The 17,364-nt window shown below is 59.3% G+C and overlaps 5 protein-coding genes across 5 annotated transcripts; 1 reads left to right on the top strand and 4 right to left on the bottom strand.

The window, feature by feature from the left end:
- Positions 1-374: 374 nt before the first annotated feature.
- On the bottom strand, positions 375-3,455 carry COLE_06964 (uncharacterized protein; the record flags this gene model as incomplete). Its single annotated transcript, XM_018425839.2, has 4 exons — positions 375-2,728; positions 2,785-2,920; positions 3,024-3,343; positions 3,395-3,455. 4 exons carry the CDS (start codon positions 3,453-3,455, stop codon positions 375-377), a joined length of 2,871 nt encoding a protein of 956 aa, XP_018276115.1.
- A 722-nt stretch (positions 3,456-4,177) lies between these two features.
- Positions 4,178-4,699, bottom strand: COLE_06963 (uncharacterized protein; the record flags this gene model as incomplete). Its single annotated transcript, XM_018419787.2, has 1 exon — positions 4,178-4,699. One exon carries the CDS (start codon positions 4,697-4,699, stop codon positions 4,178-4,180), a length of 522 nt encoding a protein of 173 aa, XP_018276114.1.
- Positions 4,700-6,978: 2,279 nt separating this feature from the next.
- On the bottom strand, positions 6,979-8,690 carry COLE_06962 (uncharacterized protein; the record flags this gene model as incomplete). Its single annotated transcript, XM_018419786.2, has 5 exons — positions 6,979-7,197; positions 7,247-7,348; positions 7,476-7,623; positions 7,841-8,010; positions 8,046-8,690. The coding sequence occupies 5 exons, from the start codon at positions 8,688-8,690 to the stop codon at positions 6,979-6,981; spliced, it is 1,284 nt and encodes a 427-aa protein (XP_018276113.1).
- A 348-nt stretch (positions 8,691-9,038) lies between these two features.
- COLE_06961 (uncharacterized protein) lies at positions 9,039-10,267 on the top strand (the record flags this gene model as incomplete). Its single annotated transcript, XM_018424881.1, has 6 exons — positions 9,039-9,151; positions 9,308-9,406; positions 9,563-9,643; positions 9,740-9,785; positions 9,891-9,995; positions 10,220-10,267. 6 exons carry the CDS (start codon positions 9,039-9,041, stop codon positions 10,265-10,267), a joined length of 492 nt encoding a protein of 163 aa, XP_018276112.1.
- A 2,135-nt stretch (positions 10,268-12,402) lies between these two features.
- COLE_06960 (uncharacterized protein) lies at positions 12,403-13,014 on the bottom strand (the record flags this gene model as incomplete). The annotated part of the gene is made up of 3 exons (XM_018419785.2): positions 12,403-12,520; positions 12,602-12,931; positions 12,980-13,014. 3 exons carry the CDS (start codon positions 13,012-13,014, stop codon positions 12,403-12,405), a joined length of 483 nt encoding a protein of 160 aa, XP_018276111.1.
- Positions 13,015-17,364: the final 4,350 nt, after the last annotated feature.

Here is a 17,364-nt window from a genome sequence, read left to right as displayed (position 1 = left end):
TCGTGCCGTATACATTCCCGCACGGGAATGTCGTTAGAGTTTGCTGCTTCTTGGGTCCACCATTTGTGATCCACCATGATGATTGTCTTCTCGTCATCACCCTGGCTACTTGCTCGGCTCACCTCCCTACCCAGTCCCCGTGCTCGTCGCTTCCACTCCTCGTCCCCGCACTTCCCGGTATTACAAAGTGTATACATCAAGCGCTATGTGGAACAAGAGCTCGCGCGTAGAGCTGAAATACGGGATTAATACTATAGTCTGCACGCTGCCAAGTCTCGTTCACACCAGAGACTACCCAGAAAGAAGAAGCCTACTGAATACACGGGGGGCCAAGTGTGCTGCACCCCTGGCTGCACACGACTCTAGCCCTGCCTCTACTCGCTCAAGTCAACGCCGTTGAGCAACCCGCCGCGGTCGTTGCGCTCCATTGTCCGCATCGAGCGCGAGTACCACCCTTCAGTCTTGACACGGATCTCCGAGTACACGGGCGGGCCCGGTGTATCAGTCGTGGGCTGCGACCGCACATCGTCCTCCTCCTCGAACCGGTCCGTCTTGACCGAGTTTGCCTTGCGCACGTATCCGTCGCCGACCTTGCGAACACCGGCGGGTAGAACAGCTGCTCCCATAAGCGTCGTGATGCTAGCGCTGCCGCCCGGAGAAGAAGACTCGCCATCGAGTTCAGATGTTGGTGAGACTGGTGTCTGCATCTCGTGCGCACCCTCGCGGAACGAGGGAGCACGGCCAGACGTGTCAACCGAAAGACCCTTGGTAATCTTGGACATGCGAGAGTTGAAGCGGCCGCTGGGACGGAACTTCTTGTCCTCAGCCTCGCGCAGCTCGGCCTCGACATCGTTGGCTACGAAGGGGTACAACCGCCCCAGGTCAGCTTGGGTGGCTCGGTTAAAGTCCGCGCGCCCACGAGCGCGCATGAGCATGGTCTGCGATTTCGTGAAGAGGTTGTAAGGAGTGTAAACGAAGGGGGGAGGGGGCTTGTCAGAGTCGTGGCGGCCCGAGCGAACACCAGGAGCCTGAACACCGGATGCGCGAGACTGCACAGGAGTAATGCGGGCCTCGGGAGCACCCAGGACAACCTCAAACATGATCATCTGAGCAGGCAGCTTGTCGTCCGTGTCCGACGTAGGCAGGTCAAGAATTTCGGGCGAGAGACGGGCGGTAACCGGAAGGTCGGGCCAGCAGCGCAGCGCCGTGGTGAGAGCCTCGACAGCTACTGCAATGGCAGCCTGGAACTCGTACAGTGTCTCGTCCAGAGACAACGTCGAGTCGTTGTCCGAGTTCTCAGCGTCCTGGACAGCATCGTTGCACCTCTGTAGCACCTCCGCCATGGACAGATTGGCACAGTCGCGAATGAAGGCGCTCATGCTAGGCGAGAGTGGGTAGCCAACGTCGGGCAGGCGGTAAGCAGGAATCTGGTGACGAGCAAAGTTGTACACGAGAACGTCGAGACCATTGTCCGAGGCTGGGCGGACGCCAAAGAGACCAAGGTAAGCGCCGCCAGACTGGACGACCGGGCGAGTGCCACGCTTGGCGTAGGTCTTGCAGGCAGACAGGAAGACATCCATCTCCTGCTTCGAGACGCCCATGTTGTCGGCGAGGGTCTTGGAGAAGAAGCGGGTTTCGGTGAGACGGTAGCCGCGAGCGAGGTACGAGTCAATGTTGTCGGTCGACACACCGGGCAGTTTCTCAGCGTTCGGGACGTCGTGCGCTGCCGGAGTGCCGTGGCCGATGGTGCGGACAATGAAGAGCATGACGCCCTCCGACGCGGTCAGCTGAACGGTGATGCCGTGAATCGAGCTCTCGTCGTCGCCCTTGAGGTTCTGCTCGTCATTGAGGGCCTTCTCGGCGGGGTTCTGCTGGCGAGTGCCGGTAGTGAGGACGCGGTCGAACATGACGCCGAGCGACTCGATGGAGAGGTCGAGCTGGTGCGCAAGGAGGACACAGGCCTCGACGAAACGCGAGCGGAAAAGAAGCTGCTCCCAGATCGAGCGATTCATGCTGCGGTCCGAGGTGGGCGGAGGCGGGGCCTCGGTCTTCTTGCCACGGCTGGCAATCTCGCGCAGGATGCGAGGCACAAAGGGAGTGATAATCTGCCAGTTGAAGGAGAGCTGGTAGAGCCACTGGAAAGTGGGACGACGGGGGTCCAACTCGTTCAGGACGCGCGAGAGGTCGGCGTCCGTCTGAATAATCTGCATGGGGATGGTTCCGTCGTGGCGCACAAGAAGCTTGCCGGTGGGGTCGAAGGCAGCGCTGGCGACGACAATGTGACGGGCCTTGTTACGAATGTCACGACGAATGAGGTAGTCGAAGATGGCAATGGCTGCAGAAAGCGCAATAATGCACGCGCACATGACGCCAATGGCGATGGTGAGACGGTTCGCCTGAGACTTGCCAGAGAGAAGAACCCAGGGGCCACGAGTAGGCGAGTTGAGGATGGCGCCCTTGTCCTCTAGAGCAATGTCCTGCTTGACAAAGTAGCGGGCGCCTCCGAGACCGAGGTAGTGCATGCCGCAGACGGCAGTCGCAAGGGCGACGGCACAGACGCAGCGCTTCCAGAACGAGTCCTGCCACTGCTCACGCAGACGGAAGAAAAGAGCGAGGGCAACGGTAGCAGCGATACACGCAAGGATGAGGGCGAAGACGACGGTGACGGCCTTGTACTCTGGAGCGAGGTAAGGAAGCTTGAACGCAGCCGAGTAGTGCATGAGACCAACTGAGGAATGTTAGAAGGTGGTGGTGGCGGCAAAAGTGTGTGGTGTGGTGACTCACTGGTTAGGCCAACAATGACACCAGAGACCGAACCACGCCAGTAGCTGAACTCGGCCTCGGATGCGAGGAACCAGAAGGCGAAGGCTGTTGCGACGAGGGGGACGAAGAGTGATAGTACAGTCATGCCTGGAGAGAACTGGGGGTCAGCGTCAGAAATATGATCGCCTGCGGAATAAAGGCGGGGAAGGCGGCGCGGGGGCGTTGACGGCCATCACAACGGCTATCACGGGGACACTCACGGTGATGTACCACACAACCTCCATGCCGCTTCCGCCTAAACCAACTGCGGGAAGGCCTCGAGTCGCGTTGAGACGAATGGAGATCATGGAGACGAAGTGCATGCCCCAGACGGCAACGGCGGCGAAGCAAACGGCGGCAAGGAGAAGGAGGGCGAGGTTGCGCATACCTCGGGGAGAAGTGCGGCGGCCCAGAACGAGGAGGGTGGCATATGATCCAAGGATGGAGACGAGAATGGAGGCGACGATAACGCCGGGGAGGGGGTTGATTGGGACGGGGTTGCCAGCTCCCTGCATGAAGTACTGGGCCAACTTCTCGTTTGCTGTTGACGTTAGCACCGAGGGGAGGGAAGGTTTGCGGCGTATCTACTCACCTTGGACGAGAGGGTCCGACATGTTGAGAGTGCCGTCCGGCAGGATGTGTGAGCTCGACATGGTGGACGAGGGCGGCGCGTGGCCGGGGTCGGGGTGGGGGGGGGGTGGCGGTGGTAGTGGTGGTTGTTGTGAAAGCTATGTGTTAGAGTAAATGTTGAAGGAGCGTAGATGAGAGGAGAGGAGGAGGGGAGCAAGCACGAGCGAGAGATAGAGAGAAAGATAAAGAGAGAGAGAAAAAGAGAAAGAAGGAGCGAAGAGAAAGCGAAAGGAGGATGAGGCCGAGTGGATGCCAGTTGGGAGCGAGCAACGATGACCAGTGCGGACCGACAAAAGGATCCTTTGCAGCAAGTGCAGGATCGCAGGACCGAGTGATCTCTTGAGGCGCTCTGAGCAAAGCTTTGGATCTCGTCGACGGCGGTTGCCATTCTCAGCATCATCTGGTCCGCTCGCACTGCTCGGCTTGCTCGGGGAGGAGCCAAGAGTCACCATGGTCACCGGCCGTGCCTCCAGGATCACAAGTGCCTCAGGGTGTTCATTCGTCACCCCCACACCAAGCCCCCATCATGCCCATCACCCAGTCTAAGGCCCATCAAGGCCCCCCTCCTCGCTCTCGTCGCGCTCTGTGGTCGTTGCAAACCTTGCTCAGATACACTTCAAGCGCGCAACACGTGTGCACCTCGATGCTAATCGCGCCCACTCGTGCAACTCGCGCCTCTTGGCCTCTTGATCCTCACTGATCCACCTCCACGGATCCACTGCCCTCCCACCCGTGCTGCCCATCCCTATCCGATGCAGTGACGAGACTGTTCTCGGAGCATCGAGCTGCGCAGGGAACAAGTTACGTTGCACTCCCTGCCCTTTCCATGCTGGCCCCAGGTGTGCTTGCCGGTGCGCGGCCCAACCCAAGACTCGAGGCGGGCAGCAAAAATATGCTTCCGCCTCTCCCTTCGGTGCTTGTCCAAGTAAGGCCTTGGACCTGCCGCCCACGCCCGGCGCCCGCCGCCGCTAGTGTGCCCGCGGCCATGTGTCTCTCCACCCCGCTCAGCCCGCTGCATACGCACTACGCCGTACGCACTCCTCCCAGAATTTCGGGCGGGGAGCACCGCGTTCGTTCGGCGTGCGCGACATGTACACGGACAGGCAATCTCTTCGGTCGCCCCATCGCCCCAGCTTCGAGAAGCTGCTGATCCCGTCTCCACACACTTCCGGCGGCAGCTCGGGGGCACTCTGCACATTCGCCACCTTCCATGCCTTCCGCGATCCGCGAATCCACATACACACACACACACACGCATGCAGATCATGGCGGTGTGGGCAGCATGGGCGAGGACGGCGATACGGCGATACAGCGATCAGAGATCCGCCTGCCGCCCGCCGTCCATCTCCCCGAGGCGAGATCTGCCCGAGGGTGATCTGCCCGGATTGATTGGCCCGGGATCACTGGCATGTGCAGAGCCCGGCGGATCGTCCTGTCACGCCAAGACTCGTACACGCGAGCTCATACACCCAACACCCAACAACCATCATGGAGAACCACTCGCACAGACGGCACGGACTCACCGAAGAGTGCAGGAATGCTACTGCGGCAGGGGTGTCGCACGCACGGCCGTGGTAGAAAGGGTGAAGGAACGAGGTGGGTTAGAGAGGGTGGAGGGCGAGGGCGAGGGCGAGGGCGAGGGGAGGAGGGAGGGGGCCTAGCGCGATTTTTCTGCCGCGAGGGCGAGAGCTGTCGAAGCCGTTGGTGGCGAGCGAGGCCGAAACGAAGGCGAGAACGAGGAGAGAAGGGATATAGAGTTGGAGATGGAGATGAGATGGAAGAGATGGAAGAAGAGAGAGACGGGGATAGACGACAGCGGAGAGCACGGAAGGCGACCCGGGGCAACGGTAGCGCAACGAGGTGGCCAGGCCAGAAGCCGAAGCTTGATCAGTTTGAGCCACCTGGCCACCTGGCCACCTGCCACCTGCCACCTGCCACCTGCAGCGACCTGGCGACGACGGCCGGATGAGCATGAGCCATCAAAGTTCCCGCGCAATACAGACTCAGGATAAGCTCAGGAAGGTCAGGAAAGTTGTAATCTTGGCTCTGCCTCCTCCCTCGGTGCCTGCCGCCGCCGCTCCTGCATATCTTGGCCCCCCTCGTGTCCCCCACCCCTCATTTCATTCTCTTTCATTCTCATAGCGCGCCACAACGCTATGCATAGCAGGGTGCGGGTGAATGGTGTTACAGATCCACTCCGGCAAATGTGTACCAGCATCCAGCATCCATCTCTCCTGCTCACAACCATCCACCTCGCATCCTCGTCGCACATACCTACTCACCACACCCACTGCAACCTCGGCTCACCACAGCAGCCGAGAAGAAGTAGAAGGCGCATGCACCTGAATTGCGGGCCCGATATGCGGGACGTGTGGCGTCTGCCCGACCCAGAGTCCGTCCCGTCCGATTGACCCCTGCCCGAATTTGGCGGATGGTGGTGGCCATGGTCATGACCATACATGTCTGTTCGCACGATTCGCTTGATTCAGGCGCCAGGCTCACTCTCACGCTGGCAAAAGTGACTGGATCTCTGGTCTGGCTGGGTTCCTCGGCCCGCGCTGCTGTTAAATTTATGGTTGGCCGTCCAGCCAGGACATGCAGGAGTGCAGGAGCCCGCCTCGCTGACACCCAAGGCGACCGCCACCGCCACCGACGCAGGGCCTACCGCCCATGCCGCCCACGCCGCCATGCCACACGTCAGCTCGTGCGTACGTCGGTAGTCACCGCGCCCGCGCCGCCCGAAACCCATGCCATGTCGTAACTTCAACAGCCCTGGGAGAAGAAAAGTGGAACTCCCGGGATGCCACATGGGCTAGTGTGGTTGTGCAGGGTGTGTGCGCAAGTGTGAGGTGTTCAAGGCCCCGGATTTGGTGGCGAGGCCCGTGGTCCACGGCCAGCGGCATTCGGCTGGCGGTCTGCGGGCGTGAGCGGAGCGGCGGGATGGGGAAGGCCCGGTGATTGGCTTTCGGACTTGGCCAGCACCAGCGACAACTCTGTCTGGTCATCGGCGGAATACCATGTGAAACGATGTTACCCCATGATTGTATTGCACTACTAGGCCCGAAACGGAGCTTGAGTGGTGCTTAACCCCTCGGATACCTGGAAGGGTGGGAGAACGCCACCGACAGCAGATGTCCGTATCTGGTGCGGAGAGAAGGCGGAGAGGTGAACGATGTAGCATTCGGCACGACGTGGCCGAGAGGACACCGAGGTCCGCCGAGTGTGCAATGCCTGCGAGGTGACGGCCAAGTATAATACTCAACACAGGGTTGACCCCGTGGTGACGCCGGCATGTGATGGCCCGTCGAGGCATGTTGCTGACGCCAGAGCTTGCGCCACAACAGCTCACGCCCTCTACACTCATAGATACTCCCTCTTATGTCTGCGGTACATGTCCCGCATACAGCGGATGAGCGTGGTGGCGCGACGGGAACGATCGCGATCGAGGCTCCATGTTCTCCGGCGTAACCTCGGCAAATCCTCCATTACCACACCTGCTGCTCACCACACCACTCCCTCTACACGAAACTCGCGTCGTCCTCCACATCACCACCCAACTCCAAGCACCGCGCCAGCGACCGTGCAAATCGCCGGCTCGCGGCCGTGCACGAATCCGCCTTCGCTGGCAGCGATAAAGCCTTTGCGCGTAACTGGCTCGCCGGTTCGCGGAGCGGGTGCCAGCTCGTCCGTGCGCGGGAGCACTGCGAAGCGAAGCATGTCAGCTAGTGGCTGGGGCGGGGGCGGGGCGGTTGGGCGGTACATGAACTGCTGTAAGCTGCCATTCCGACCTAGTCTGATGGGCCAATAAGCTCACCTGCACGAACTGGCCCGGATACAGCGGTTGTTCTGTCTCCAGCGAGATTGAGCCACGGGAGGGGTCGCCTGAGAGGATGCGGACTACGCGGGGCGTTGGGGACTGGTGTGAGCTGGGGCAACGGAAGGTAAGGTGAGATGCTATCCATTAGGAGCTCGTGTCGAGCCCGTTCAGCTGGACGACACGTAGTGATGGTCTCCGCTCCGCTATGCGAGCGCAATCAACTTACCCCCGGCTCCATGATTGCAAGGTAGAACTCTTCGTCCTTGGTTATACCGCTCCGCCCCTTGCCATCGCGTGCCTGCAGCGCGGCAATGAGGCATTGCGTCGGGTTAGGGTTACGCCCGTCAAACGAGAGGAGTAGATTGCCCCGTGCGCTGGTGTGAGCAAAGATGTCCGTGACGTGCGTTGTGGTGGAGTGGGGGGGGGAGGACCCGAACGGTCATCGTCTTGCCATGGCTCCGTCCACTTCATATGGCCCCCCTCGGATAGCTTGAGGTCGTCCTCGGACTCCATAACCAACTCTAGCCTCTCTTCGACTCTTCGGTGTCCATCAGAACCTCCCCAGCCCCTCCAATTGATGCCAATACTCACCCAGCGACCTTAGTCGGCACATCTAGCGCCTCGACACCATACTCGATCCCGGCGCTGCAGGGACGCGTGATCCCCAGCCCGACGCTGCCCCCACCGTAAACCTGGCCTCCGTGGAAGAGAGTATATGGTCTTCCTGTGAGGAAGGGCGTTGCAGCGGCAACAAGGCCTGTCTGGGCGTCAGTGGGGGCGTGTTAAGACAGCTCACCGTCGTAGCCTTGTACGCGCCTAGCGCCCGAAGCACAGGCGACGGGGTTCCATCCGTGAGCACCACAATACTCTGAGTGTCCTGGCCAAGTTCGATCTTTGCCTCGTCGCCCCTGGCGGCCCACACGCCCTCCCACCCCTTCTCGCCCAGCACGCCCTCAAGCTCGCCAACGGCATCCCCTCGCTCGTCTTCGGGCCACTCCGGCTCATCTGTTCGGTACCATCGCCCCACGCTAGCCGGAGCGCGTCCACTTGCCTCGCAGTAAAACGTGCGCACACGCTCGCCCTCCTCCACGTCCGGGGAGAAGGCGGCGATCGCGAGTTCCGGAGTATGCGTCGCCGACTGGTAGAACGAGCCGACGACGTGGGTTCGTCGCGAGTGCGAACCCACGGTCGCTGAGGATGGGAGAGAGTAGGACGAGGGGAAGGAGTGGAGGAGGGACAAGAGGGGGCCGACGTCTACCGACTGGATAGACGTGCTGAGGGTGAAGAGGAGGGTGCTGTTGCAGGGAAGACTGGAGAGGTGGGTCTCGAGCGATGCGGGCGTCGGATGCTCAAGAGTGTGCGCCGAAACTGTGAGTGCCCGCGTACCAGTACGAAGCTGGGGAGAAATACGCGCAAGGGGCCGCCGCGCGGCACGGCGCATCGTGAATCGTTCGACGTGAGTTGAAAGTTGGTTCTAAGGAACTTTCATTGAGATTGCTGTCGTCTGGAGTGGAGGTGCGGAGTAAGGGGCATCTCCGTCACCCGGGAATTTTCCGCGAGGAGTGACGTTACGCCACGCACGCTCTGCCGATCCGTGTGAGGCATTTCCGCCGCCCACCTGACGCACCTCGGTGACCGGTGAGCCTTTTGTGCGGTCGCCCCTTCAACTCGAACTCAGTTGTCGCTTGACTCCGTCCTCAGCTTTTAACGTCTCCCTCACGCTCATCTGCATCTCACTCTTACCCTCTTTCACCCTCTATCAACTCCCCCCGCAACAGTCTAGTTAACCATGGCCTGCGCGTGTGACCCCAAGACGCCAACTGCTCAGTGCGAGTGTGGTGGCAAGTGCACGGGCTCGTGCGACTGCCCCTCGTGCCCAGCGAACCAGGCGGTGGCCTGCAGGTGAGTCTAGTGACTTGAGGAGGGGTCTGGGAGGGTGTGGAGCCGGGGAAGTGAAAGGCATCAGCCTAGCAAACTTGGCACTTCGTTATGGCGCGGTGACCGTCTGGTGGAGAGCGTAGATGGGCACTGCAGACTCGGGAACGTTCTGACAGACAGCTGCTCCCAGCCTGGCGAGAGCTGCAAGTGTGCCGACGGTTGCAAATGCGCCGACTGCAAGTGCCCCTCGTGCCCGTCGAAGAAAGCCGCTGCTTGCAAGTGAGTCGAGATGGCTGGGAAGGCAGCGTGGGAGTGAGCAGGAAGCGTGAAGGCGTCTGGCAACGTGAGGTGCAGGTTGCACCGCACTGGCCGAGCCGGCGAGTAATGCTTTGGCCACGCGCCAGGCGGCGAGAGTGTATTCAAACTGACATACAGGTGCGAGCAGCCCGGCGCCAGCTGCCAGTGCGCGGAGTGCAAGTGCCCCTCTTGCCCATCGAAGCAGACCAAGGATTGCCAGTGAGTCCATATACGAACGCTTGGGCACCTCTTAGCTCTCGACGGTTTGATGGAGTGGTGTGATGGTGGTGCGAACGAGTGATGCATGATGGCCAGCTCCTTGGACATGTGGGACGCGAGTGCGGACCTAGGGGTGTGGGTGGTAGGCGGCGCTCGCTGCCTTGTCGCCTCCACCGAGAATGACCGAGGAAAGGAGACTTGAGGCGAGAGGAGTGGCGGGTGATGTGATCGAATTTGCTAACATTAGCTGCGAGTCGCCTGGCGAGAGCTGTGGCTGCGAGGCCAACTGCAAATGCAGCAACTGCAAGTGCAAGCAGTGCCCATCGAAGCGGGGCTGCTGTGCTTGAGTTATGTGAGTTGAATGAGAAGAGAGGAGAAGAGAATGGCAGTAATGAGGCGGGGACTGTGGTGCAATGACGTGCTAGGAGACAGGGATGTCGAGTGCGGCATTGGACTCACAAACCTCTCCCCTCACCCCGAACAGTCACTGATGCGCAGACATCTGAGCACACGTCCGTAACATAGCAAGAAGCAGGTCATGTAATGCAGGCAATGAGATGACTGTCTGAAGTTCAGACATCACTGAAGTCAGTCAAACTGGCCGGCCTACACGAGGTCGTATGAAAGAGGGAATGTCCATACGATTATCTCAATAAGAGTTGACACTTGACAGAGATTGGATTAACGAAAGATACATGCCGCATCCAACTCGTCGTTACTGAGGCGGTGCAACCCGAGCGGAGTAGCTTTGCTCCGTGTTTTCACGTGATCGCTCACAAGACTCTCGATTACTGATTACTGGTTCAGGCCAGCGACGGGCGCCGCAGTGCCGCTCCGTTTAACACACTGTTGCAGATTACACAGCTCCGCGCGACGTCCAAAGAGTCCCCACACCAGCAGCGGGTTCACCTCCCGTACATGGAAACTCACGATACGATCACTCAGCTCCAAATCGCCCACACCACCCGAGGGACATCCTCCCTGCCTGCCCCATCTTCCATCGGCAACGTGGCGGAGTGGTTAACGCGATTGACTAGAACGCATGTCTACATCAATTTCCTTCGGGAGCGCCTGTTCGAATCAGGTCGTTGTCGTTTTGATGTGTTGAGAGTTTTGTGAACCGGCGGGGTCAAGGCTTCGATGGGAAGAAATGGACGAAGGCTAGACAGGTATCCCAAGCATCCCACATGCAGAAGGCTTGAAGACGTGTCACCCGGAAGATGTGGCACGTCTTGGCCCCTCCTCCCAGCGTTGAGAAGGCAATCCTCGGGGAGACGATATGTCACCGGGACTTGTCAGAGGTCCAGGTGGCCCAACAATTGCACATATCCACAAGATTGGAAGACAAGCCCGCCCACTAGTCTGTTCTCATCAAGGCAACGGTGTCGCCGAAACGACCATACCAGTCGACGATGGCGACGACAATAGCGCCGCTCGTCGAGACAGACTGATTGGCCATAAATTGCTCACAGCCCGGAAAATCGCACACCCGTTATCAGAATGTGACGGCCGCGGGGTGATGACACGGCAAGGCCAGGCGTGATGGGTATTGGAGCGTGGAGCGCTCCGCATCGTGACATATTGTGACGCATGGGGCCGAGAGCTGCGGAGTCAGGCGGGGGCGGGCAATAGCGCTCGGCGTAGTTTGGGGATATGGAATCGACTGATCGGCATCCGAGGTGTCCAGAACGGACAAGTAGTCTGCGGTGGAGCGGAATTCAGATAAGCGCGGCGAGAAATTACAGATATTGAGCCACTATGTCTAGTAGTCGTGTGATCGCACTCTGGACGCATGCAGCGCTCTTCAGGGACAAGACGTGAGCTCAATATCTAATAGAGTGGGCTAGGTGACCTTGTGAAATTGTTCGCGCTCCACCAGGCAAACAGATCACCCCACATAGGTCAGGCCTTCTCCCAGCATGCAGCTGAGCATGTGATCGGAGTGATGCAGCAATTGTTATCAGCGCATGCACACAATGGACTGGTGAGAAATTTAGATTTGTCCCGGTTGGCTTCTCCACTCGGCCTGATGTTCGGAGCTGATGCGGTCATCGGAGCGAAATATGTCAAGTATGCGTATCCCGCGAGCGAACTCGACCTCGTGATCAGTCACGGAGCATGTGAGCTGACATGTGCCCGGCATCGCGCGGCCATCTCAGGTCATTTGAGAAGAAGCGCGGTGAAAGGCGCCCGATAGCGGTCATCCAGGAGCGCTCCCGACGCGCGCTTCCGTGTTAAGCGGCGGTAGGCAGCGGGGCACTAAGCGGAACCGTCGGAGCGATAGGCGGTGATGCAGTGCGCTGTTGGTCATCGGAGGCATGTGCCATGACCATCATCTGTGCAGCGACTGGACGTCCGGGCTTCCTCCATCGCAGCAATCTTCCAAACTCGCTGTGCGGTGGTGGTCGTCCGAGCAGGACGAGCGGTCACCTGCAACGTTGAAGCGCAATTTCAAACTCAGACCGGGCTCAACTGACCCCAGACTAGAGCTACATCAGATGCCGGAAGATCAGCCGCTCATAGGTTGGTGAACTGAGGCAGGTCGCTCCAACCGCCACGTTCGCTCTGCTGCCACACTCGCCCCTCATCCTGTGGAGTATCCGGTATTTGTCCTGTCCTGCTAACATGGATGAAAGCCGCAGACGGATCCTTATGCGTAATACAACGGAGTGACTGCCCTACCGGCGGAATAGTCGCTGGGACTCTAAGTGGCGAGGGAAAGTCGGCATCACAGAGGCCGTTTGCAGGCCGGCAGGGACTCAGTGCTTGTGTGGCACAATGTACAACATGTTATTCATCACGGACGAGTGAGAACTGCAAAAACTCACCTCCACGGGCCTCTGGAACATTGAGGTTCTCACATCATGCCCAACGTCCCTGCACAGCAAGCGGTCAATGTCAGCGCGGTCATCAACACCGCGCGCGGCTGAGAAAACTGCGGCCCGTGCAGCCACTCACATCTCACTCGGGGTGGGGCTGGTCACGGGGACGTCACCTGATCGGATCGGACACCGGAGCGGAGTAGACAAGCGCCCGAGTGCCGAGGTGCCGAGGTGCCGAAGTGTCAACGCGGCGACGCTCCGACCGGAGCGGACTGACCGCACGAGCTGAAAGGCAGGCCGCCGGCGACAACGCATGCTTGAAGTGATCACATGGAGCGTGTAGCTATAGCGCAATCGCTTGTGGAGCGACACGTGAGCACACACATACGAGTCACGATCGACCCGTGCCACATGATCGGGCTCACATGATACAGATACGGTGACACGTCGCCGCGTCGGGTTGAGGCTAGCGCATCAGCATCGATGAAAGCTCCATGTCGGTACCGCGACCAACCGGGTTTGTGCAGGTCTCCGCACGCATGGCGTCATCTTCGGACGGTAGTCAGTGACGGCGCCACTCCGTGCGATTCCCACCCGCAATGACCGCTGCAAGTGGACGATTGGGCAATGCTTGCCGCGAGGTCCGCATCCGCATGTGCATACAATGTGCGGATTGGCGCTTGCCAGATGGGAGAGTCGAGCGGCACTGGCGGCAGCCAGCGCTCTTGGCGCTCGGAGCTGTGATCGGCAAGGCTGGCGCCGGTCAGCCCGGAATTTCCGCACCTCAATGATCGACAACCGGCGCGTGGTTCATGTGGAGCTGTTGGAGGCAAGCATCCAATGAAGCGGTCACGATAGCGCGGCGTACCGTTCTGTCAAACCGCATTTCGAATCGCTTCCGAGGAAGTGAGATGCTAGGCTGCCCTAGTTTGGAACGGGATGCTTAGAGATTGGCCAGTCAGCAGCATGTGGCAGGTGACGGGCAACGGTGACCTCGTGATCGGCCGTTTTGCATGCCTCGCCCCGCATGGCCCCGCGCCACATGCCATCTGGAACCGAGGCGGGGTGGAGCCTCCGTAGCCTGGACTCCCTTCGATCACTAACCACAATTCACATTATGCGGTCAGCGGGCAAGCGAGCAATCATCGCCACAGCATTGCCCACTGGACCCCGGTTCCTGGTCCTCGGCTGGTTATTGATGAGGCTGGCTGCAAAGCTTTGGAGTCCGGATCATGGTGGACGTGAGCCGGGGTGAATGTCGACGCGAGCCGCCCGACGCATGCGAGATCCTGCAGACGCGCCAAGGCTGCTGCGGGGGCCACCGCCCGTTTCTCGTTACGTCGCGAACTGTCAGCAGAGGCGCTGTGTTCCTCGTTGAGGCATTGTCATCGCGTCAGCTGCACTTGCTCGTCACCGCACACGAGGCAATGCCGATATTCACACCGAGCCGGCGAGGTCATCCGGAGAATGGGCCTTGTGGGTCACCCCTGAGTGATGTTCTTGATCCGAACGCGAGCCAAGCGAGAACAGATCCGATTGCACGCATGTCCCATGTCTGACGCGAGAGCGGCTTGGCATTTCCGCTGATCACGTACAGGATACTGATGACAGCCCAAACGCCTTATCGCTTGGCAAGTGCAAAACGAGCAACTGATTCTGGAATGACGAAACGGTCCTACTCCTCCGCTGTTGTGATACGACGCATGGATGTCATGTCGACGCATGCATCCGGGTCTGCATGCCGTAGCCAAGCGATGTCACAATGCCAAACGTGGCCTATCGCTGAGAATCTGGAGACACGGGTCAGACCACCGGCCGTGCCAAGAACACCTGCACCATCGGCGGGTGGACGGGACAGATGGGCTACGTCCGTTCCTCAGATGCTCCGGTCTACGCGGAACAGTGGACCTCGCCAAGGGCTGACCAGCTCCGATATACGTGTACGCGTGACTTGAACAAACGAGAGGGAGGTTGGTGACTGCCGAAACTGAACCGAGCCGCAGTCAGCTCGCTTGGAAGAAAAGCCAAACGCGGTGTGCAAAGACGAGTGACGGTGATGCGCGTCATACGCCATGCTATGTTTTTCGTAGAAGGTCCTACTCATTTTACTACCCGTGCATGCCCCAAGGACTGTGACATCAGATCCTCGCCAGTCGCGACAGAGGAGTCCGCAGAAAGTGGCAGATTCCGCCCGAAAACTGATGATATCGCTTGCCATCTTCGTTGATCTCCCCACTTGCCTCGGCGCAGTCTGTAGCTCGTGCTGCATTCCGCACGGCGTCATGCCTTGCCCCTAGGCAAGGCTGAGCTCTGAGAGGTACGCATTCAGTGTAATCTCGGTTGGTTGCGACGCTCGTCCCATGTTTTGCTGATGCGAGGATGATGGTCGCGCTATCCAGGCGCTTGTGAGGTCAGCGAACTTGTAGTTGTCAGGTGCTCGCGACAGTTTTGACACTCGGCAGAAGTCCTGAAGCCAAAAAGATTGGAGCAGTCTCAGCTTGGGGGTTGTCAGCTTCGATGATCATACGCAGTTAGCAAAGCTGACTGAAGTTTGTGTCGCTTGAATGATTCAGGGAACCCTGCCATGTCACAAAGCTTGCGCGAACTACGAGCTAACGTTCAGCAGCGCGTCACACGTCTGTCTGATCAGCTATCATGATGTCAGATCTGGGGACTGGGGAGAGTCACTGTGGCGCGCATAGTGTCAGCCGACATTGAGTGAAATGCAGGATGGATGTCAGCTCGTCTGAACGGTCTCTGTGAGATCTTGATCTCGTGACTCGCGTCACGAGGCAGCCGTCACTGCTACTCGTGACCTCGCTGTGCCGCGTGACCTCGGCTATCAACTTTGACGTCCACCAATGCCGTCCGTAAGCCGTCGGTCTGATTGCTATGCTCACGATCCGCAGCTCACGGCGGATGCCGCTTAACATGTACTAGGCTGCTCGGGGCCCGAAAAGTCCGTCAACCCCGTGGCCGCCGGCGTGAGTGTTCTCGTGATTGACAAGTCGCGGCCCGATGTCGCCAGGCTCTCACTGCTTAACACAGAGAGATTGAGTCAGCAGCCAGTGCAGTCGGAAGTCAGCAAGTTCCCTCCTGCTTTCACCATGAGCAATCCCTCCTGGACTGACCGATACGCCGGGTACATCTGCCTCTCGCCAGATGATGCTGAGGATTGCAAGCACTGCGACGATCACACACACAATAAACTCAGGCACCTGTCAGGAACAAGGGAAGGTATGGATATTGTAGAAAGGGTCAAGAAAACAGGCACGCCTCGTGGCACAGCCACGCTCGTCCGCCGATCTCTTCCGCGTTTTCTTCCAACCTCTCAAACTCCTCTTTGCGTCAAAAGATGAACTCCTCCGTGTTACTGGAGGAAGCTGACCACTGACAGGATCGAACTGCCGACCTTTGCATATGCTGATACGCGTCTGCGTATTAGTACAATGCTCTAACCAGCTGAGCTAAGCGGCCTTGAGTGCTGGGTTCTGCGCATGGAAACTGTTGGCGCGCTGCTTTAGTCGGCGCCATGCTTCGTGCTGCAGCGGCCTGTGCGTGCAGGAGCAGGGAAACGGATGTAAAAGAGCTCCATGAAAATGGCCCTGTGGCTGTGAGGTCAGTCGACCGCTCGGTTCATGCTAGAGTCTGTTCTGCACTTCGCCAGCGCCCCCATTGCCCGAGACGAGCGCTGGGGGTGTCACGCGAGCTCAGTGGTTGCTTTCGGCCCTGCGACTCGACCCTTGGCTCCATGGTCCCCTCATCGCGAAGCTCACTACTAGGACAACGCGGACGGCCAAATAGAGTGGAGACGCGGAGTATGCCGCAAACTGGGCATGACGAGAAACACAACCTGAACGTCGAAAAGTGACTCGTTCAATATGCAGCGAGAACCAGGACAAGAGTAAGAGGAGACGGGCGGGAACTCGCAGAGCCGACATGCGTAACAATGAGTACCCGAGCCCACATCTGCCCAGTCGGCAAGACAGAGCGAAAGAGGGAGCAACCCATCGTAGTTGGGCACAGGCGTCCTCGCAGTGGTGGGCGACTTGCCTTAGAAGGCGCAGTCTAAGAACTACGCCATCTAAGGACAAGGATGCTGTAAACGGTCTCTGCTGCGGGCAAATGGAGCAACCGACTGATGCGCGGTCGGAGTATGGCCGTACCGCAGGTAGAATGTGAGCTTCTCAAAATCGGTGGCACGCCGCATGCCGTGGCGCAATTATGTTGCGAGGACCAATGGCTGTGACCTAGCGAGGGCGTACTTCCCACGAACCGTGCAGAGCCGCTTCGTCGGGCGGCTATCAAGCGCACGCGTCTGCTATGCCACATGCCACACGCTACACAAGTGTGCCACACAGGTCACGTGCAGCGTTTGCTCCTCGACAGTTACATCACGCGGCACCCTTTCCCATTATTGGGAGTGGCGCGCACCAAGCCCGTACGCATGCCGCAAGCCGAAACTGCAGAGCAGGCAGAGGCCCGCCCGCCCCTAGCACTGGGTGCTGGAAGGGTCAGGCGGAAAGATCGTGAACAGCGGTCAAGGACCAGAATCCAGCACAGTCCTGACCGGGTTCTCAACAATACAGAGGGGGCGGCGTCGCATTGCCCACATCGTTCACTCGTGGATGCCCCTCGATACAACGGTGGCAGTGGTGGCAGGCGACAGGCAGCGAATGATAAGGCTAGGTAAAGTCCACCATCGCACGATGTGACGTGTTCGCATTCCAGTTGAACAATGGTGCATCATTGCGCCCAAGGTCCCCAGACAATGAGATCACACGTAATGAGAGGATAATAAGCGGCGGAAGCGGCTTGTGAGGAGGCCGCAGCGAATAGTCGCAAGTCACACGCTCACGCCGTGGTGCTCATCAAGAGAGAAGATGGCCTGCTTCGCTG

This window comes from Cutaneotrichosporon oleaginosum (genome assembly GCF_008065305.1).
Source record: "Cutaneotrichosporon oleaginosum strain ATCC 20508 chromosome Unknown ATCC20508_contig06, whole genome shotgun sequence".
Lineage (NCBI taxonomy): Eukaryota > Fungi > Basidiomycota > Tremellomycetes > Trichosporonales > Trichosporonaceae > Cutaneotrichosporon > Cutaneotrichosporon oleaginosum.
The sequence above is the reverse complement of the archived record's forward strand: the minus strand, read 5'-3'. Positions and strand labels throughout refer to the sequence as shown.